Genomic DNA, 18154 nt, shown 5'->3' with positions numbered 1-18154 from the left:
GTTTGTTATATCTGGAGTACTTCTCCTGTCCTATTCGGTGTCCTGTGTGAATTTAAGTGTGCTCTCTCTAATTCTCTCTTTCTTTCTCTCTCTCGGAGGACCTGAGCCCTAGGACCATGCCCCAGGACTACCTGACATGATGACTCCTTGCTGTCCCCAGTCCACCTGGCCGTGCTGCTGCTCCAGTTTCAACTGTTCTGCCTTATTATTATTCGACCATGCTGGTCATTTATGAACATTTGAACATCTTGGCCATGTTCTGTTATAATCTCTACCCGGCACAGCCAGAAGAGGACTGGACACCCCACATAGCCTGGTTCCTCTCTAGGTTTCTTCCTAGGTTTTGGCCTTTCTAGGTAGTTTTTCCTAGCCACCGTGCTTCTACACCTGCATTGCTTGCTGTTTGGGGTTTTAGGCTGGGTTTCTGTACAGCACTTTGAGATATCAGCTGATGTACGAAGGGCTATATAAATACATTTGATTTGATTTGATCCTTAGTATCCATGGTTACAAGTACAACAGATCTGCCAGGGCAAACCCTAATTGCTGGTTGTGGACACAGACAAAAACATTGCAGGATCTCTACAGGCAGAAGACATCAGATATCCGAGTACAATTAATGACAAATTAATGACAAAGTATATTTTACTCCAAATGACATTCAACATGGCAAGGAAGGTAAATAGAATTAGTGATCTTTAAAACGCTAAAAAGTTACCAAGTCGGTTTGGATAAATCAAATCTTAATTGGCACATGCTCCTAATACAACAGGTGTATTTGTTAAGCACGTGAGTGAGGACCCAAAAGCGGTTTAACAAAAACAGAGTCCTTTAATGTCAAAACACAGGGAAGACATAGATCATCTTCAGATGTATATAATGGCAAAATAGACAACCCGCAGAGAGGGCGACAAATGAATCATAAAGTCCTTCTGATATTCACAGAAGAGTCCCCCTTCTTAGCAGCAGAGGAGAATAGCTGGGTTAGAGTCCCGTTCTTAGCAGCAGAGGAGATTAGCTGGGTTAGCGGCGACAGACTGCTGGTCTCTCTGGGTAGGCGCGGGTCGTAGAGGACAGAGGTACCTGATCACACGTAGCATCAGATGAACAGGCAGATACCGACAGGACAGGACAAGGGTGAAGCAAACGAGACGATAGTTTGGTTCTGGCATGAGAAACTCAAACGAGAATCTGACAAAGACAGAAGCAGGAACAGAGAGAGAAATAGAGACCTAATCAGAGGGAAAAAAAGGAACAGGTGGGAAAAGGGTGAACGAGGTAGTTAGAGAAGATGAGGAACAGCTGGGGGAAGGAGAGGAAGAGAAGGTAACCTAATACGACCAGCAGAGGGAGACGGAGTGAAGAGAAAGAACAGGAACAAGACATAATGACAATACATGACAGTACCCCCCCACTCACCGAGCGCCTCCTGGCGCACTCGAGGAGGAAACCTGGCGGCAACGGAGGAAATCATCGATCAGCGAACGGTCCAGCACGTCCCGAGAGGGAACCCAACTCCTTTCCTCAGGACCGTACCCCTCCCAATCCACTAGGTACTGATGACCACGGCCCCGAGGACGCATGTCCAAAATCTTACGGACCCTGTAGATAGGTGCGCCCTCGAGCGGGGGACGAGCGGGGGCGCGAAGAACGGGCTTAACACAGGAGACATGGAAGACCGGGTGGACGCAACGAAGATATCGCGGAAGAAGAAGTCGCACTGCGACAGGATTAATGATCTGAGAAATACGGAACGGACCAATGAACCGCGGGGTCAACTTGCGAGAATCTGTCTTAAGGGGAAGGTTCTGAGTGGAGAGCCAAACTCTCTGACCGCGACAATATCTAGGACTCTTAGTTCTACGCTTATTAGCGGCTCTCACAGTCTGCGCCCTATAACGGCAAAGTGCAGACCTGACCCTCTTCCAGGTGCGCTCGCAACGTTGGACAAAAGCCTGAGCGGAGGGAACGCTGGACTCGGTGAACTGAGACGAGAACAGCGAAGGCTGGTACCCGAGGCTACTCTGAAGAGGAGATAGCCCGGTCGCAGACGAAGGAAGCGAGTTGTGGGCGTATTCTGCCCAGGGGAGATGTTCTGACCAAGACGCAGGGTTACGAAAAAAAAGACTGCGTAAGATGCGACCAATAGTCTGATTGGCCCGTTCTGCTTGACCGTTAGACTGGGGGTGAAAGCCGGAAGAGAGACTGACGGAAGCCCCAATCAAACGGCAAAACTCCCTCCAAAATTGAGACGTGAATTGCGGACCCCTGTCCGAAACGACGTCTGGCGGAAGGCCATGAATTCTGAAAACATTCTCGATGATGATTTGTGCCGTTTCTTTAGCAGAAGGGAGCTTAGCGAGGGGAATAAAATGAGCCGCCTTAGAGAACCTATCGACAACCGTAAGAATAACAGTCTTCCCCGCTGACGAAGGCAGTCCGGTGATAAAATCTTATGCGATGTGAGACCACGGTCGAGAGGGAATGGGAAGCGGTCTGAGACGGCCGGCAGGAGGGGAGTTACCGGACTTAGTCTGCGCGCAGACCGAACAAGCAGCCACGAAACGACGCGTGTCATGCTCCCGAGTGGGCCACCAAAAACGCTGGCGAATGGAAGCAAGCGTACCCCGAACTTCGGGGTGGCCGGCTAACTTGGCAGAGTGAGCCCACTGAAGAACGGCCAGACGAGTAGGAACGGGAACGAAAATAAGGTTCCTAGGACAAGCGCGCGGCGACGGAGTGTGAGTGAGTGCTTGCTTTACCTGCCTCTCAATTCCCCAGACAGTCAACCCGACAACACGCCCCTCAGGGAGAATCCCCTCGGGGTCAGTGGAGGCTACTGAAGAACTGAAGAGACGAGATAAAGCATCAGGCTTGGTGTTCTTAGAGCCCGGACGATAAGAAATTACGAACTCGAAACGAGCGAAAAACAGCGCCCAACGAGCCTGGCGCGCATTAAGTCGTTTGGCAGAACGGATGTACTCAAGGTTCCTATGGTCAGTCCAAACGACAAAAGGAACGGTCGCCCCCTCCAACCACTGTCGCCATTCGCCTAGGGCTAAGCGGATGGCGAGCAGTTCGCGGTTTCCCACATCATAGTTACGTTCCGACGGCGACAGGCGATGAGAAAAATACACGCAAGGGTGGACCTTGTCGTCAGAGAGGGAGCGCTGAGAAAGAATGGCTCCCACGCCCACCTCTGACGCGTCAACCTCGACAACGAACTGTCTAGAGACGTCAGGTGTAACAAGGATAGGTGCGGATGTAAAACGATTCTTGAGGAGATCAAAAGCTCCCTGGGCGGAAACGGACCACTTAAAGCACGTCTTGACAGAAGTAAGGGCTGTGAGAGGAGCTGCCACCTGACCGAAATTACGGATGAAACGACGATAGAAATTTGCGAAGCCGAGAAAGCGCTGCAGCTCGACGCGTGACTTAGGAACGGGCCAATCAATGACAGCTTGGACCTTAGCGGGATCCATCTTAATGCCTTCAGCGGAAATAACAGAACCGAGAAATGTGACGGAGGAGGCATGAAAAGTGCACTTCTCAGCCTTCACAAAAAGACAATTCTCTAAAAGGCGCTGGAGGACACGTCGAACGTGCTGAACATGAATCTGGAGTGACGGTGAAAAAATCAGAATATCGTCAAGGTAAACGAAAACAAAGATGTTCAGCATGTCTCTCAGGACGTCATTGACTAATGCCTGAAAGACAGCTGGAGCGTTAGCGAGGCCGAAAGGAAGAACCCGGTATTCAAAGTGCCCTAACGGAGTGTTAAACGCCGTTTTCCACTCGTCCCCCTCCCTGATGCGCACGAGATGGTAAGCGTTACGAAGGTCCAACTTAGTGAAAAACCTGGCTCCCTGCAGGATCTCGAAGGCTGAAGACATAAGAGGGAGCGGATAACGATTCTTCACTGTTATGTCATTCAGCCCTCGATAATCTATGCAGGGGCGCAGGGACCCGTCCTTCTTCTTTACAAAAAAAACCCCCGCTCCGGCGGGAGAGGAGGAGGGGACTATGGTACCGGCGTCAAGAGCTACAGACAAATAATCTTTGAGAGCCTTACGTTCGGGAGCCGACAGAGAGTATAGTCTACCCCGGGGGGGAGTGGTTCCCGGAAGGAGATCAATACTACAATCATACGACCGGTGCGGAGGAAGAGAGGTGGCCCTGGACCGACTGAACACCGTGCGCAGATCGTGATATTCCTCCGGCACCCCCGTCAAATCACCAGGCTCCTCCTGTGAAGAAGAGACAGAGGAAACAGGAGGGATAGCAGACATTAAACATTTCACATGACAAGAGACGTTCCAGGAGAGGATAGAATTACTAGACCAATTAATAGAAGGATTATGACAAACTAGCCAGGGATGGCCCAAAACAACAAGTGTAAAAGGTGAACGAAAAATTAAAAAAGAAAGGGTTTCGCTATGATTACTAGAGACAGTGAGGGTTAAAGGTAGCGTCTCACGCTGAATTCTGGGGAGAGAACTACCATCCAAAGCGAACAAGGCCGTGGGCTCCCTTAACTGTCTGAGAGGAATGTCATGTTCCCGAGCCCAGGTCTCGTCCATAAAACAGCCCTCCGCCCCAGAGTCTATCAAGGCACTGCAGGAAGCTGACGAACCGGTCCAGCGTAGATGGACCGACAAGGTAGTGCAGGATCTTGAAGGAGAGACCAGAGTAGTAGCGCTCACCAGTAGCCCTCCGCTTACTGATGAGCTCTGGCTTTTACTGGACATGAAGTGACAAAATGACCAGCGGAACCGCAATAGAGACAGAGGCGGTTGGTGATTCTCCGTTCCCTCTCCTTAGTCGAGATGCGGATACCCCCCAGCTGCATAGGCTCAGCACCCGAGCCGGCGGAGGAAGACGGTAGTGATGCGGAGAGGGGGGCAACGGAGAACGCGAGCTCCTTTCCACGAGCTCGGTGACGAAGATCAACCCGTCGCTCTATGCGAATAGCGAGTTCAATCAAGGAATCCACGCTGGAAGGAACCTCCCGGGAGAGAATCTCATCCTTTACCTCCGCGCGGAGACCCTCCAGAAAACGAGCGAGCAAAGCCGGCTCGTTCCAGTCACTGGAGGCAGCAAGAGTGCGAAACTCAATAGAGTAATCTGTTATGGATCGATTACCTTGACATAGGGAAGACAGGACCCTGGAAGCTTCCTCCCCAAAAACAGAACGATCAAAAACCCGTATCATCTCCTCCTTAAAGTCCTGATACTGGTTAGTACACTCAGCCCTCGCCTCCCAGATTGCCGTGCCCCACTCACGAGCCCGTCCAGTAAGGAGAGATATGACGTAGACGATACGAGCTGTGCTCCTGGAGTAAGTGTTGGGCTGGAGAGAAAACACAATATCACACTGGGTGAGGAACGAGCGGCATTCAGTGGGCTCCCCAGAGTAACACGGCGGGTTATTGATTCTGGGCTCCGGAGATTCGTAAGCCCTGGAAGTGGCCGGTGGATCGAGGCAGAGATGGTGAATCTGTTCTGTGAGGTCGGAGACTTGGGCGGCCAGGGTCTCAACGGCATGTCGAGCAGCAGACAATTCCTGCTCGTGTCTGCCTAGCATCGCTCCCTGGATCTCGACGGCTGAGTGGAGAGGATCCGAAGTCGCTGGGTCCATTCTTGGTCAGATTCTTCTGTTAAGCACGTGAGTGAGGACCCAAAAGCGGTTTAACAAAAACAGAGTCCTTTAATGTCAAAACACAGGGAAGACATAGATCCTCTTCAGATGTATATAATGGCAAAATAGACAACCCGCAGAGAGGGCGACAAATGAATCATAAAGTCCTTCTGATATTCACAGAAGAGTCCCCCTTCTTAGCAGCAGAGGAGAATAGCTGGGTTAGAGTTCCCTTCTTAGCAGCAGAGGAGAATAGCTGGGTTAGCGGCGACAGACTGCTGGTCTCTCTGGGTAGGCGCGGGTCGTAGAGGACAGAGGTACCTGATCACACGTAGCATCAGATGAACAGGCAGATACCGACAGGACAGGACAAGGGTGAAGCAAACGAGACGATAGTTTGGTTCTGGCATGAGAAACTCAAACGAGAATCTGACAAAAAAAATTAAAACAGAAGCAGGAACAGAGAGAGAAATAGAGACCTAATCAGAGGGAAAAAAGGGAACGGTGGGAAAAGGGTGAACGAGGTAGTTAGAGAAGATGAGGAACAGCTGGGGGAAGGAGAGGAAGAGAAGGTAACCTAATACGACCAGCAGAGGGAGACGGAGTGAAGAGAAAGAACAGGAACAAGACATAATGACAATACATGACAGTATTAGGAGCATGTGAAATGCTTACAAGTCCTTAACCAGCAATGCAGTTCAGGGCTGCTGTCAATGGCTGATTCCTGCAGTAGGAGGCAGTGGCTGTAGGAAGCCTTTCATCATGGCATCCCGATTATGGAACACAAAAAGAGAATGCCTGGCTCTGTCAAAATCAGCACCAAAGAAGGGACACGGAAGGCGGTCGCTACAGTGCAAGACAGCTGGGTTGGTACCACACTGTTGCCAGTTGTCAATGAGATATGGTCTCGCCTCCCTCAGCCTTTCTGAAGTCATTTGTTGTCTGCTAGCCCAGTCTGATGAGGCTGTGAGCGATGGTGGCGAGACCTCATCGTGGACATCGGAAGTCTCAAAGATCTTCTGGAGTAGGGCATTTGTCCAAAAAATAGCCGCAAGATTAAGAAAGCATTTAAAAGTGCCAGATTTATGTATTATGCACTTGAATAATGATGCAACTAATTAAAAGCAAACACAAAATAAACATCCATCTTTGCATCTACCACACAGCTGCTATTCAAACAAATTAAGTCTATTGTAACTACTGTTGGAATCGGCTAAACTTTGAACATTGAGATATTAAATAAATGATAGAGAAGAAGCCTAGAATAGAAGGGGTGAAAGATACTGGGTTTTAATATCAGAAGTTAATGGTTCTCTGTAGGAAGACAAATAGCTTTGGAATGTTTTGGGTGGAAGGGAGGAGAGCAAAGTGTTGAGATAGGGGAGACAGATGGGTACCTGTGGATTAGGGGAAGGAGGGGTTGAGGTGATGAGGTCAGATCCCCTTAAGGGAATAATCAGGGTTTAGTATCTGGTTACCATCTTCCCGTAGAACCATAAGATGTAAGAATTGGAGAGAAGGAGTGTCTTAAGTTGGATGTATATAACTCTGATGGTGAGAAATGTTTGGCTGTCTGAATTACAGCTGTACAGAACCTTCGGGCAGAATTCAACTTGGTTAAAGCTTCTCCAGTGTCCGTGAGTTATTTACTCTGAAAAATAAGAACAAAAAGTGGCATCAGACAACTGTTGATATTAGAGAAACACTACAAAAAAACATATGAAAGTGCATGGTAGCATTATTACATCCTCAGTCAAAAAAAGAAAGTAGGCCCATATGCACAGTATACAGTATAGGCTATGGACAGCAATGGGAGAAAAGTGACTGGTGATAGTAAATTATCATGAGTTGTTCCAGACTGCTGATGATCTCACAAATCAGTGTGTATGCACACCCTAGCCAACTATTATAATCTATGTTTGTCAAAACAATTTGTAAATATAGTACAATTTATATGGTATACTGAACAAAAATATGAACGCAACATGCAAGAATGTCTAATATTTTACGGAGTTACAGTTCATATGAGAAAAAGCAGTCAATTGAAATAAATTCATTAGGCCCTAATCTATGGATTTCGCATGACTGCAAATGCAGATATGCATGTGTTGGTCACAGATACCTTTAAAAGAGCCTCACAATGAGCTTTACATCGAGGCAGATTGAATAGCTGGACTAGGGGTTGTTCCTGGATCGGGCCCTTCTCTAAAGCCTTCTTCACACTGCAGAACTTAATGCAGTTTTGTTTTTTAAAGTTACAAGTGACAAATCAGATTTGTGTGTGCTCAGACAGCAGTAATTTGCTGACATGGCTACACTAGTTGTCATAGTAACAACGGGTGTGTGTGCAGTGGTGTAGGCTGGTGTTGGTGCTCATGCTTCCTATCACTTATTATGTAGTTATGTAGCAAGCGAAGGTGACAACAATGCCTGCCATGGACGATTACCAGTTGTTTTGAATGTTACAAATCATAGTGTAAGAACACTTAAATAAGATGATCCAACTTTCAAAACAAGTCATTTTTGGCTAGCCACAGCAGTCAACTAGCTTAGGGTTTCCCAAACTCTGCCCTGGGGCTCCTCCTGGGTGCACATTGTTTTGCTTGCCCTAGCACTACACAGCTGATTCAAACAACCAACTCATCACCAAGCTTTGAATATTTGATCACCTGTGTAATGTTTGACTGAAATATCACATTAATACACATTAGACATGGCAACATGTATAGAATTGCAAGAAGAAAAAAAATATCCACCAACAAGAGGGGTCTGAACAGTTTATATCATGAACAGTGCTTGTGAACAGTGCTTGTGCCCATAGAAAGAGACGTTGCGCGGGACGTTCCCCAATGCTGGGAGGGGGGCCTGAGTGAAAAGGTTAGGGAACACCAGCTCTACAGCAACATGGGGAACATTGTAGCTGCTGTTATGGTGTCTGGCCAGTAGATGGCAGGAGAGGGTTTGGTTTCAGGGTTTCCAGCAACAAGTTGGGTGGGGAGGGATGTCAGGTTTCAGCTCCTTACCCCACATTGATAGCAAACATATGTCTACCGAGTCCACCTTGTGATAGCTGGGGGATAAGTTGATCAGGCTTGGTTAATGTAGCCCTGAATCTCTGCGACGGAACACTGGCACCACTCATGTCTAGGACTCCCTCCCTGTTCTCCCTCTATCGCCAGCTACCACCTCTAGTACTCTAGCTGGACTTGTGCTCTGTCTGACTGCCCAGGGGCAATGGATTAATAGATAACTTGAGTCACTTTCACTCCCCCCCTTACCCCTCATTGACCCCCCCTCTCATTTCTCTCTCCGTCTGTCTCTCTACTGATCATACTTGCATAACGTGGTGCAGTGAGGTGTTCGGAGTCACTTTGATACAAGGGGAGATTGCTGTTATTACCAGCTGAGCACATTAAACAACACAATGCTATCAAGGTGCATAAACATGAGAAGAGAAAGTGCTGTATTCTGTTGCAGCAAGAGAAAGAGAGAGAATAGAGAGGGATCAATGAGGGATAAGAGCGGGAGTGAAAGTGACTATGTACAGTTGATATCTATGTAGTTAATATCTTTGTACAGTGTATTACAAATGGATGTATAATGTCTACAATACAATGGTCAGATATATAGACAGGTTTAATTTACACAAATGCATGTGCTACAATGGTGCACTTAAGCAGTTTACAATAAAGAAAACTGAATTACAGGTTACATAAGAACATGGACATGATTAAAAATAGAAACATCTACCTCATCTAGTGTCCATTTAACAGCGTCACTAAATGGTTTTGAGCTTTTAATGTAGAGAGAGATTAGAATTACTGAAGCCACAGAGTGAAATAATTTTAAAACAAAGTCTCATTAAAAAAAGAAATTGCTAGACCAATGGAACAGTTCCGTTGAAAAACATTCTTGCATGATGGCATCAAAGCCTGAAGTTGATCCCGTTTCCACTTGTGCATTCCACAGTATAAATTCCACATGACTAATTAGCATACTTTTATCGCTGGAAATTTGACAAGACACAGAATTGTCAATACAATGAATAGAGCCAGCATAGACAATACAATGCCACAAAAAGGTGCATAAATGAAAGAATAGAGTGCTTTGAGGGTGTGAGTAGCCTGGGCACTGGGTACCAGTCTGTCTGTGCTAACGTTCAACCGAGAGAGATGGCGAGAGAGAGAGAGATGCTGAGTCCAGTTGGTCGGTGGTTTGGCAATGAATGGAGATCCTATCTTCCTTCTTAATGGAAGACTGTCAGAAGTACCTTGTTGTTCATAGTTGTTAAGTGAAGGAGAACGTGAGTGAGTTTACTGATGCTACACAGTATCCAGGGTCATATTTATTAGTGCACACGTTTGTCTGTTTGGTGTCTAGTGAATTACGACCCAGGTTTATGATAGAGTCTTGCTGGTCACAGGAGGTCTGTTGTGGTAGGGTGGAGACTCAGGATGGAGCTTCATGTCTATGTTGAGTTGCTATAGAGATACCGTGACAGGATCTGTGTGTGTAAAATGCATTCAAACAAATCACATTGTGATAGATGTTTTAATTTGACCTTTATTTAACTAGGCAAGTCAGTTAAGAACACATTCTTATTTACAATGATGGCCTAGGAACTAGGTTACTTGCCTTGTTCCGGTGCAGAACAATAGATATTTACCTTGTCAGCTCAGGGATTTAATCTAGCAACCTTTTGGTTACTGGCCCACTGCTCTAACCACTAGGTTAGATTGATCAGAGAAAGACAGAGACCGACTTCTATTTCATTCTGGTTTAAACCAATGCAACATAAAATGTACATTTACCAATTTACCTCCTTGGTTGGGGTCTGAGCAGATTATTTGTTGCGATTGCAAATGTAATAAAATGGTGGTACGATAGTCCAGGATTATGAGGAAAAACATTAAGATCCACAACATTTATTCTACGGGACGAAACTAGGTCCAGAGTATGACTGTGGCAGTGAGTAGGTCTGGAGACATGTTGGAAAAAACCCACTGAGTCAATGATGGCTCCGAAAGCCTTTTGGAGTGGGTCTGTGGACTTTCCGATGTGAATATTAAAGTCACCAAAAATAAAAATATTATCTGCTATGACTACAAGGTCCGATAGAAATTCAGGGAACTCAGTGAGTAACGCTGTATATGGCCCTGGAGGCCTGTAAACAGTAGCTATAAAAAGTGATTGAGAAGGCTGCATAGATTTCATGACTAGAAGCTCAAAAGACGAAAACATCGTTTTTTTGTCAATTGAAATGTGCTATCTTAAATGTTGGCAACACCTCTGCCTTTGCGGGATGCGCGGGGGATATGGTCACTCGTGTAACCAGGAGGTGAGGCCTCATTTAACACAGTAAATTCATCAGGCTTAAGCCATGTTTCAGTCAGGCCATCAAGATTATGATCAGTGATTAGTTCATTGACTATAACTGCCTTGGAAGTGAGGGATTAAGTAGCCCTATTTTGAGATGTGAGGTACCACGATCTCTTTCAATAATGACAGGAATGGAGGAGGTCTTTATCCTAGTGAGATTGCTAAGGCGAACACCGCCATGTTTAGTTTTGCCCAACCGAGGTCGAGGCACAGACACGGTCTCAATGGGGATAGCTGAGCTGACTACACTGACTGTGCTAGTGGCAGACTCCACTATGCTGGCAAGCTGGCTAACAGCCTGCTGCCTTGCCTGCACCCTATCTCATTGTGGAGCTAGAGGAGTTAGAGCACTGTCTATGTTGGTAGATAAGATGAGAGCACCCCTCCAGCTAGGATGGAGTCCGTCACTCCTCAACGGGCCAGGCTTGGTCCTGTTCCTGGGTGAGTCCCAGAAAGAGGGCCAATTATCTACAAATTATATATTTTGGGAGGGGCAGAAAACAGTTTTCAACCAGTGAATGAGTTGTGAGACTCTGCTGAAGAGCTCATCACTCCCCCTAACTAGGAGGGGGCCAGAGACAATTACTCGATGCCGACACATCTTTCTAGCTGATTTACACACTGAAGCTATGTTGCGCTTGGTGAGAAAAGAACACTGTACTAATTTAAGACATTAGGTCTACCTGTTGAAATGTAGCCCCTATCGTTTTCTGTGTATGCTGTATGGTCTGTGCGTTTCTGGAAGCCATTTCCCAAATCCATGCTTCTGCGTCTCGCTCTCCTCTGATTGAATGGGAGCCTCTTAGCCAGACTTCATCATTCTTTCTCCTCTCAAACGCAGAACGAATTACTAGACTAATACATTATCAGTGTCGGAGTATGGCATACTAGGACGGGTTGTAGGTGTGGACACACTTTTTGAAGAGGAGACAACGAACGTCATCCCAACAGAAGCGCTCCAACTGGAGCTCGGAAATCGCCGACTTCAATGCGTTCAAGATAACTGGGAACTCGAACAAAAACGAGCTCAGAAGTTTACATACACCAAATTGACTGTGCCTTTAAACAGCTTGGAAAAGTCCAGAAAATTATGTCATGGCTTTAGAAGCTTCTGATAGGCTAGTTGACATTATTTTAGTCAATTGGAGGTGTACCTGTGGATGTATTTCAAGGCTTACCTTCAAACTCAGTGCCTCTTTGCTTGACACCATGGGGAAATAAAAATAAATCAGCCAAGACCTCAAAAAAGACATTGTAGACCTCCACAAGTCTGGATCATCCTTGGGAGCATCCAAACGCCTGAAGGAATCACGTTCATCTGTACAAACAATAGTACGCAAGTATAAACACCATGGGACCACGCAGCCGTTATATCCCGCTCAGGAAGGAGATGCATTCTGTCTCCAAGAGATGAACGTACTTTGGTGCGAAAAGTGCAAATCAATCCCAGAACAACAGCAAAGGACCTTGTAAAGATGCTGGAGGAAACATGTACAAAAGTATCTATATTCACAGTAAAATAAGTACTATATTGACAACCTGAAAGGGCGCTCAGCAAGGAAGAAGTCATTGCTCCAAAACCGTCATTAAAAAGCCAGACTACGGTTTGCAACTGCACATAGGGACAAAGTTTGTACCCTTTGGAGAAATGTCCTCTAGTCTGATGAAACAAAAATAGAACTGTTTGGCCATAATGACCATCGTTATATTTGGAGGAAAAAGGAGGAGGCTTGCAAGCCGAAGAACACCATCCCAACTGTGAAGCATGGGGGTGGCAGCATCATGTTGTGGGGGTGCTGTGCTGCAGGAGGGACTGGTGTACTTAACTAAATAGATGGCATCATGAAAATTCTGTGGATATATTGAAGCAACATCTCAAGACATCAGTCAGGAAGTTAAAGCTTGGTTGCAAATGGATCTTCCAAATGGACAATGACCCCAGGCATACTTCCAAAGTTGTGGCGAAATGGCTTAAGGACAACAAAGTCAAGGTATTGGAGTGGCCATCACAAAGCCCCGACCTCAATCCTATAGAAAATTTGTGGGCAGAACTGAAAAAGTGTGTGTGAGCAATGAGGCCTACAAACCTGACTCAGTTACACTAGCTCTGTCCGGAGAAATGGGCCAAAATTCACCCAACTTATTGTGGGACGCTTGTGGAAGGCTACCCAAAATGTTTGACCCAAGTTAGGCGATGGAAGGCAATGCTACCAAATACTAATTGAGTGTATGTAAACTTCTGACCCACTGGGAATGTGATGAAAGAAATAAAATCTGAAATAAATAATTCTCTCTACTATTATTCTGACATTTCACATTCTTAAAATGAAGTGGTGATCTTACAGTTTTTCTCAATTGCTAAAACATTCAAACCCATTGGCTGAACAAAGTTCTCAGTTGCCTGGACTCGTTTAGCTAATTATGCAGTCTATTGTCAATACCTTAAACCATTTCACATGGTAAAACACAATTTGCAGATCTCACTTAGACTTTTCAGCAAAACTCTAAACACATTCTGTACTCTAATGCACATGTCATCCATACTGGTAAACACAAGTGGCAACAATCAAATACAAATAGAGAACATATGTCATTGATTGAACACAACCACTCGAAATTGATTTAACCTGTTTCAAATGATGCGACACAACCAATATAAGCCAGTTCAGAGAGCAAGCAGGTTGTTGAAGGTGGGAAGGAGAAAGTCTGAGAATGGATACTGTAGTACAGTGCATTGTAGGCTGTATACTGTACAATGGACAAATTGTATGGCCCTGAACATTGTGCTTTCCATTTATTAACAGTACTGACTGCTCAATAGATTTTGACTGGTTGCAGGTTCATATCAACAAAGAACAAGAATTACAGTATCCCAGAGACAAAGGACAAGTTTGTGAGATGCAGGGTACAGTACTGTAAAAATAGGGGTACAAACAAAATTGCAAAGAGCAAAGCAGAGTAATAATTTCTGATCAATTTTGAGCTACTATGATAGAACATGTTTTCGTTCATCAAAAGACAATGACGTAAAAATATGAATATTTTTTTTGATTAAAAATGTACTTCTCCCTGAGAATTGTATGTTTTGAACAATGTGTTTTCTATTTTTCGGTGTATTGTTCACTGACTGCTTGAGAGTGTATATCATTTTGATCACTTTCTTTATGATTTGAGAGCAGTGTTTGATTTGGAACACAGGTAAAACTGTTTCGAGGCGAATGTTTCATTTTGCAAGAGCAGTCAGAGGTTATGTAAATAGTGCTTGTAGATTAGGTTTTGTATTTAATGTTTTCAGGAAATGGAGCAAGGTTTCAGAAATTGTGTTTTAGCAATTGAGAAAAACTGTAACTGACCTAAAACAGGGCATTTTTACTAGGAATAAATGTCAGGAATTGTGAAAAACTGAGTTTAAATGTATTTGTCTAAAGTGTATGTAAACTTCCGACTTTAAGCTTACCAATCACTGCACCTGTACACAGCCCATCTGTAAATAGCCCACCCAACTATCTCATTCCCCAAATTGTTATTTATTTTTTCTCTTTTTGCACCCCAGTATCTCTACTTGCACATCATTATCTGCACATCTATCACTCCAATGTTAATGCTAAATTATAATTACTTCGCCATTATGGCCTATTTGTTGCTTACCTCCCTAGTCTTACTACATTTCACACAGTGTATATAGATTTTTCTATTGTGTTTTTTAAATTTTGTGTTATTGACTGTACATTTGTTTATCCCATGTTGTAACTCTGTGTTGTTGTTTTTGTCGCACTGCTTTGCTTTATCTTGGCCAGGTCGCAGTTGTAAATGAGAACTTGTTCTCATCTGGCCTACCTGGTTAAGCAAAGGTGAAAAAAATCACAGTCTCACTGCTTAATTTGCTTGACTGGGCGAATGGGATGGAGGAATGGTTTACAATTAGCGGTGTGGGGCTCATCAGGCTGAATGCATCCAAAAGGGGACCCTATTCCCTATAACATTTCCCTGTATAATGTACTACTTTTGACCACCTATGGGCCCTGGTCAAAATTACTGCACTATGTAAAGGGAACAGGGTGCCATTTGGAACACAGACCCTCTGTTTATGAAGCCAGCTGAAATCAATGTCTGAATATCAATTGTTCATCACTCTCCTCATCCAAGCATTGGATAGGTGTAAGCATTGGCTTGAGCTACTTTACAACATTATTAAATCCCTGAGATGAGAATAAATGTGCAAGTCCACACTTTGGGAGAAAGACAATGGATATGCAGCCAATGTTAATGGTAACACAGCTTTGAGTCATGAGGAAAAAAGTGTATTCTATAAAGGGGTAAATAATTCACAAGGTGTTACAGTGGTATGACATTGTTGTAGTTGTTCCCCGTGCTCTGCAAGGGCCACGGCTTTTGTGGTGCGATGGGTAACGATGCTTCGTGAGTGACCGTCGTTGATGTGTGTTGGGGCGAGGAGAGGGACGGAAGCTATACTGTTACACATGCCAGCAAAGCCACTACACAACACAACGTAACACTACACCTGGCTATCAGCGAAGCCTTGTCTGGCAGTGAAACAGTTCATTCAGCCTCATTTACTGCCTTAAAAAAACATAGCTGATATGGCTGACTTGCTTAAACAAATGTGGTTTCTACTGACAATTTAGATGTACAAACTATGGCATAAAGGAATGATGAGCGGATAAGAGGTAGTCCGTAATTTCGATTAAAACAATGAGCGAGCTAACGTATTCAATATAACTATTTGTTCAGCACTTTTGAAATGTACAGCGACAGAATGCAGAACATGGGCCGTTCTTACAGTATTCTTCCTGTACACCAAGTCAGAAACGTAGGATAAATAAAGGGTGCATATAAGCAGACAATGAAAGCTCTTACAATATTTGATGATGACATTTCTCTAAAACAGACTATAGGCTACATGTAGATTTGGCTACATAAGGATTTGCCAGTAGATTGTCGACTTGATTCATGATGATGACTGCTTGTTTAACTAGCTAGCTAAGATTTTGAAAGTATGATGTTGACATGATCAGCCCAATCAAAGCTACGGTAGATATAACGTGATTTGACGTAATTTTGTCTGTGGCCAATGACCTTGAGCCTTCTTGGAAAGGCACGTCTAATGTAAATCAATAGCGCTCCCTGTAGATTTTTCGGTGATGTAGTATCCCGATGAGTGACAGAACACTGACCCAATCACGGCGCAACTAGAGAACATTACCAACCCTTACTCTGTGTATTTTCAATTGGCTGCCGAAAGCGCTGACCTAGGCTAAAACACCTGCATTTTGAATCTGCTCAAGAAAGCAAAAAAGAGACCATGTTTGTATGCGGCTTTCTTAACTCAATTCTTTTTTTTTTTACATGGTTTGTAAACTGATATGCGAAACGTATTAATGTCAAAATAAAAACACATTGTGTGTTGGGGGGGGGGGGGGGGGCTAAACATGGGTTGCCACTGATTTCAGATGACCCCCAATAATTTAAATAGAAAACTATGCCCCCCTTTGGTATGTTCTATTGAGAACTGTCTGGTGCTTCTACACCTGCATTGTTTGCTGTTTGGGGTTTTAGGCTGGGTTTCTGTACAGCACTTTGTGACATCGGCTGATGTAAGAAGGGCTTTATAAATACATTTGATTGAAATTTGATCTGGGACTTGTTGTTTCCCTGTTTAGGCCTACTATTCAAAGATATTTTACTTCTTAAGTCAAAGACGAAATTAACTGTAATACACTGTCCTCAAATATTGTCTATTAGCATAACTAGGCAATACAGACCCACACGGGACCCATTGTATAAACAAAAATCATCGTATTAAAAAGTGTCCAGTGCAACATGCCTAGCTCTGCCCACTGGGGATGGCTTACGGATCGCTCTTTACAATAAGCGCTCATATTGTCATATTCCAACAGCTCAGTTATACCACCACACCGGCAAAAAAACTATGCATCCAGTAGCTCCTAGCCTCAATAAATGCATGACAATATCAATGACAATAGGCTATTTAGTTCATAACCTATTATCTGCTTTAGTCATTTGATCAAGTTGATCGCTCAGAGTGATGTTCTTGTCAAAAGCCGCTGTGACTACAGCATCGTGAATCTACAGAAACAACCGACAGATGGCACGAGATGCACAGTGACCAAATCTTTTCTAGACCCATTCCTTTGAAAATAAAATGCCGCTTCCGTGTTCCACACGTTTCACCTTAGACTAGCCTGCACACAATGCCTGATGGGATATGAGTGCATTTGCCTGACGTCTATGCACTGGCGTTTGTGGGACTACAGTTCCCATCAGCCACCATTCTTATATTCTAGTTCTCTCAGCTGAGTGATCTGACAGCGCTAGACAGCTTCTCGCCCCAATCGCTCTGAGCAGCCGGGGAGAGGCGAAGGGCAAAGGAACTGCAGTCATGGAGCAGTTGTAGAGATAACAGACAAGCCTCTCCTGCCGGAAGAAATAAAGACACCACAGCTTCATGACCGAAAACGCAATACCCAAAGTGGCAACGAGAAACGCAAGAGTACCGATCATGCAGTTCAAATACAGAAGAATCTAATAATCTATTCAAACGAAAGGGTTCTCCGCGATCCTTCAAGATTGGACCCGCTTGAAGCCGTCTCATCCCCTCGTCGTTCGTCGTAGGATTAGCTGGCGCATCGGCCAAGGTTGATCCATCACCAACATCCATAGTATGTCCGTGGAGGAGCAGCGCTATTCTGAAACGATGCTCGTGCTGGAGGCCGAACCGGAGTGTCTGCGAGCCGAGATAGAGCGCCTTTCCCGGGAGCTGAGTGAGACCACCCATGAGAAGATCCAGGCGGCGGAGTACGGGCTGGCAGTGCTGGAGGAGAAGCAGCAGCTTAAACATCAGTATGACGACCTGGAGATCGAATACGAGACCGTGCGCCAGGAACTGGACGTGCTCAAAGAGGTATGTTGTAGTCTTTTAACGGTGTATATTTTCTGTATGAAATTTAAATATACATTTGAACTGCTATAAAATGCCATGCCATGCATTTTATATTTGTGTGCGTGTGTAGGGGTGGCGGGAGGGAGGGGGGGGGGGGGGGGGGGGGGGTGATGAAGTACGTGTAACTTTGCCTTATGTTCTATCAATGATTCCCC

At 45.0% G+C, this 18154-nt stretch overlaps 1 protein-coding gene across 4 annotated transcripts in view; it reads left to right on the top strand.

Annotated features, from left to right (window-relative positions):
• Positions 1 to 17350: 17350 nt before the first annotated feature.
• LOC139416259 (protein bicaudal D homolog 2-like) overlaps positions 17351 to 18154 on the top strand; it is an 88396-nt gene continuing 87592 nt past the window's right edge. Inside the window, exon 1 of one of the 4 annotated variants that reach the window (XM_071164709.1) lies at positions 17351 to 17960. In XM_071164709.1, the coding sequence (XP_071020810.1) occupies positions 17721 to 17960 (240 nt within the window). In that variant the 5' untranslated portion in view covers positions 17351 to 17720. The remainder of the gene's footprint in view (positions 17961 to 18154) is intronic. The other 3 variants (XM_071164708.1, XM_071164707.1, XM_071164710.1) reach the window with 3 other exon arrangements.

Source organism: Oncorhynchus clarkii, chromosome 9, assembly GCF_045791955.1.
Source record: "Oncorhynchus clarkii lewisi isolate Uvic-CL-2024 chromosome 9, UVic_Ocla_1.0, whole genome shotgun sequence".
NCBI lineage: Eukaryota > Metazoa > Chordata > Actinopteri > Salmoniformes > Salmonidae > Oncorhynchus > Oncorhynchus clarkii.
This window is presented reverse-complemented; position numbering and strand designations above follow the sequence as displayed.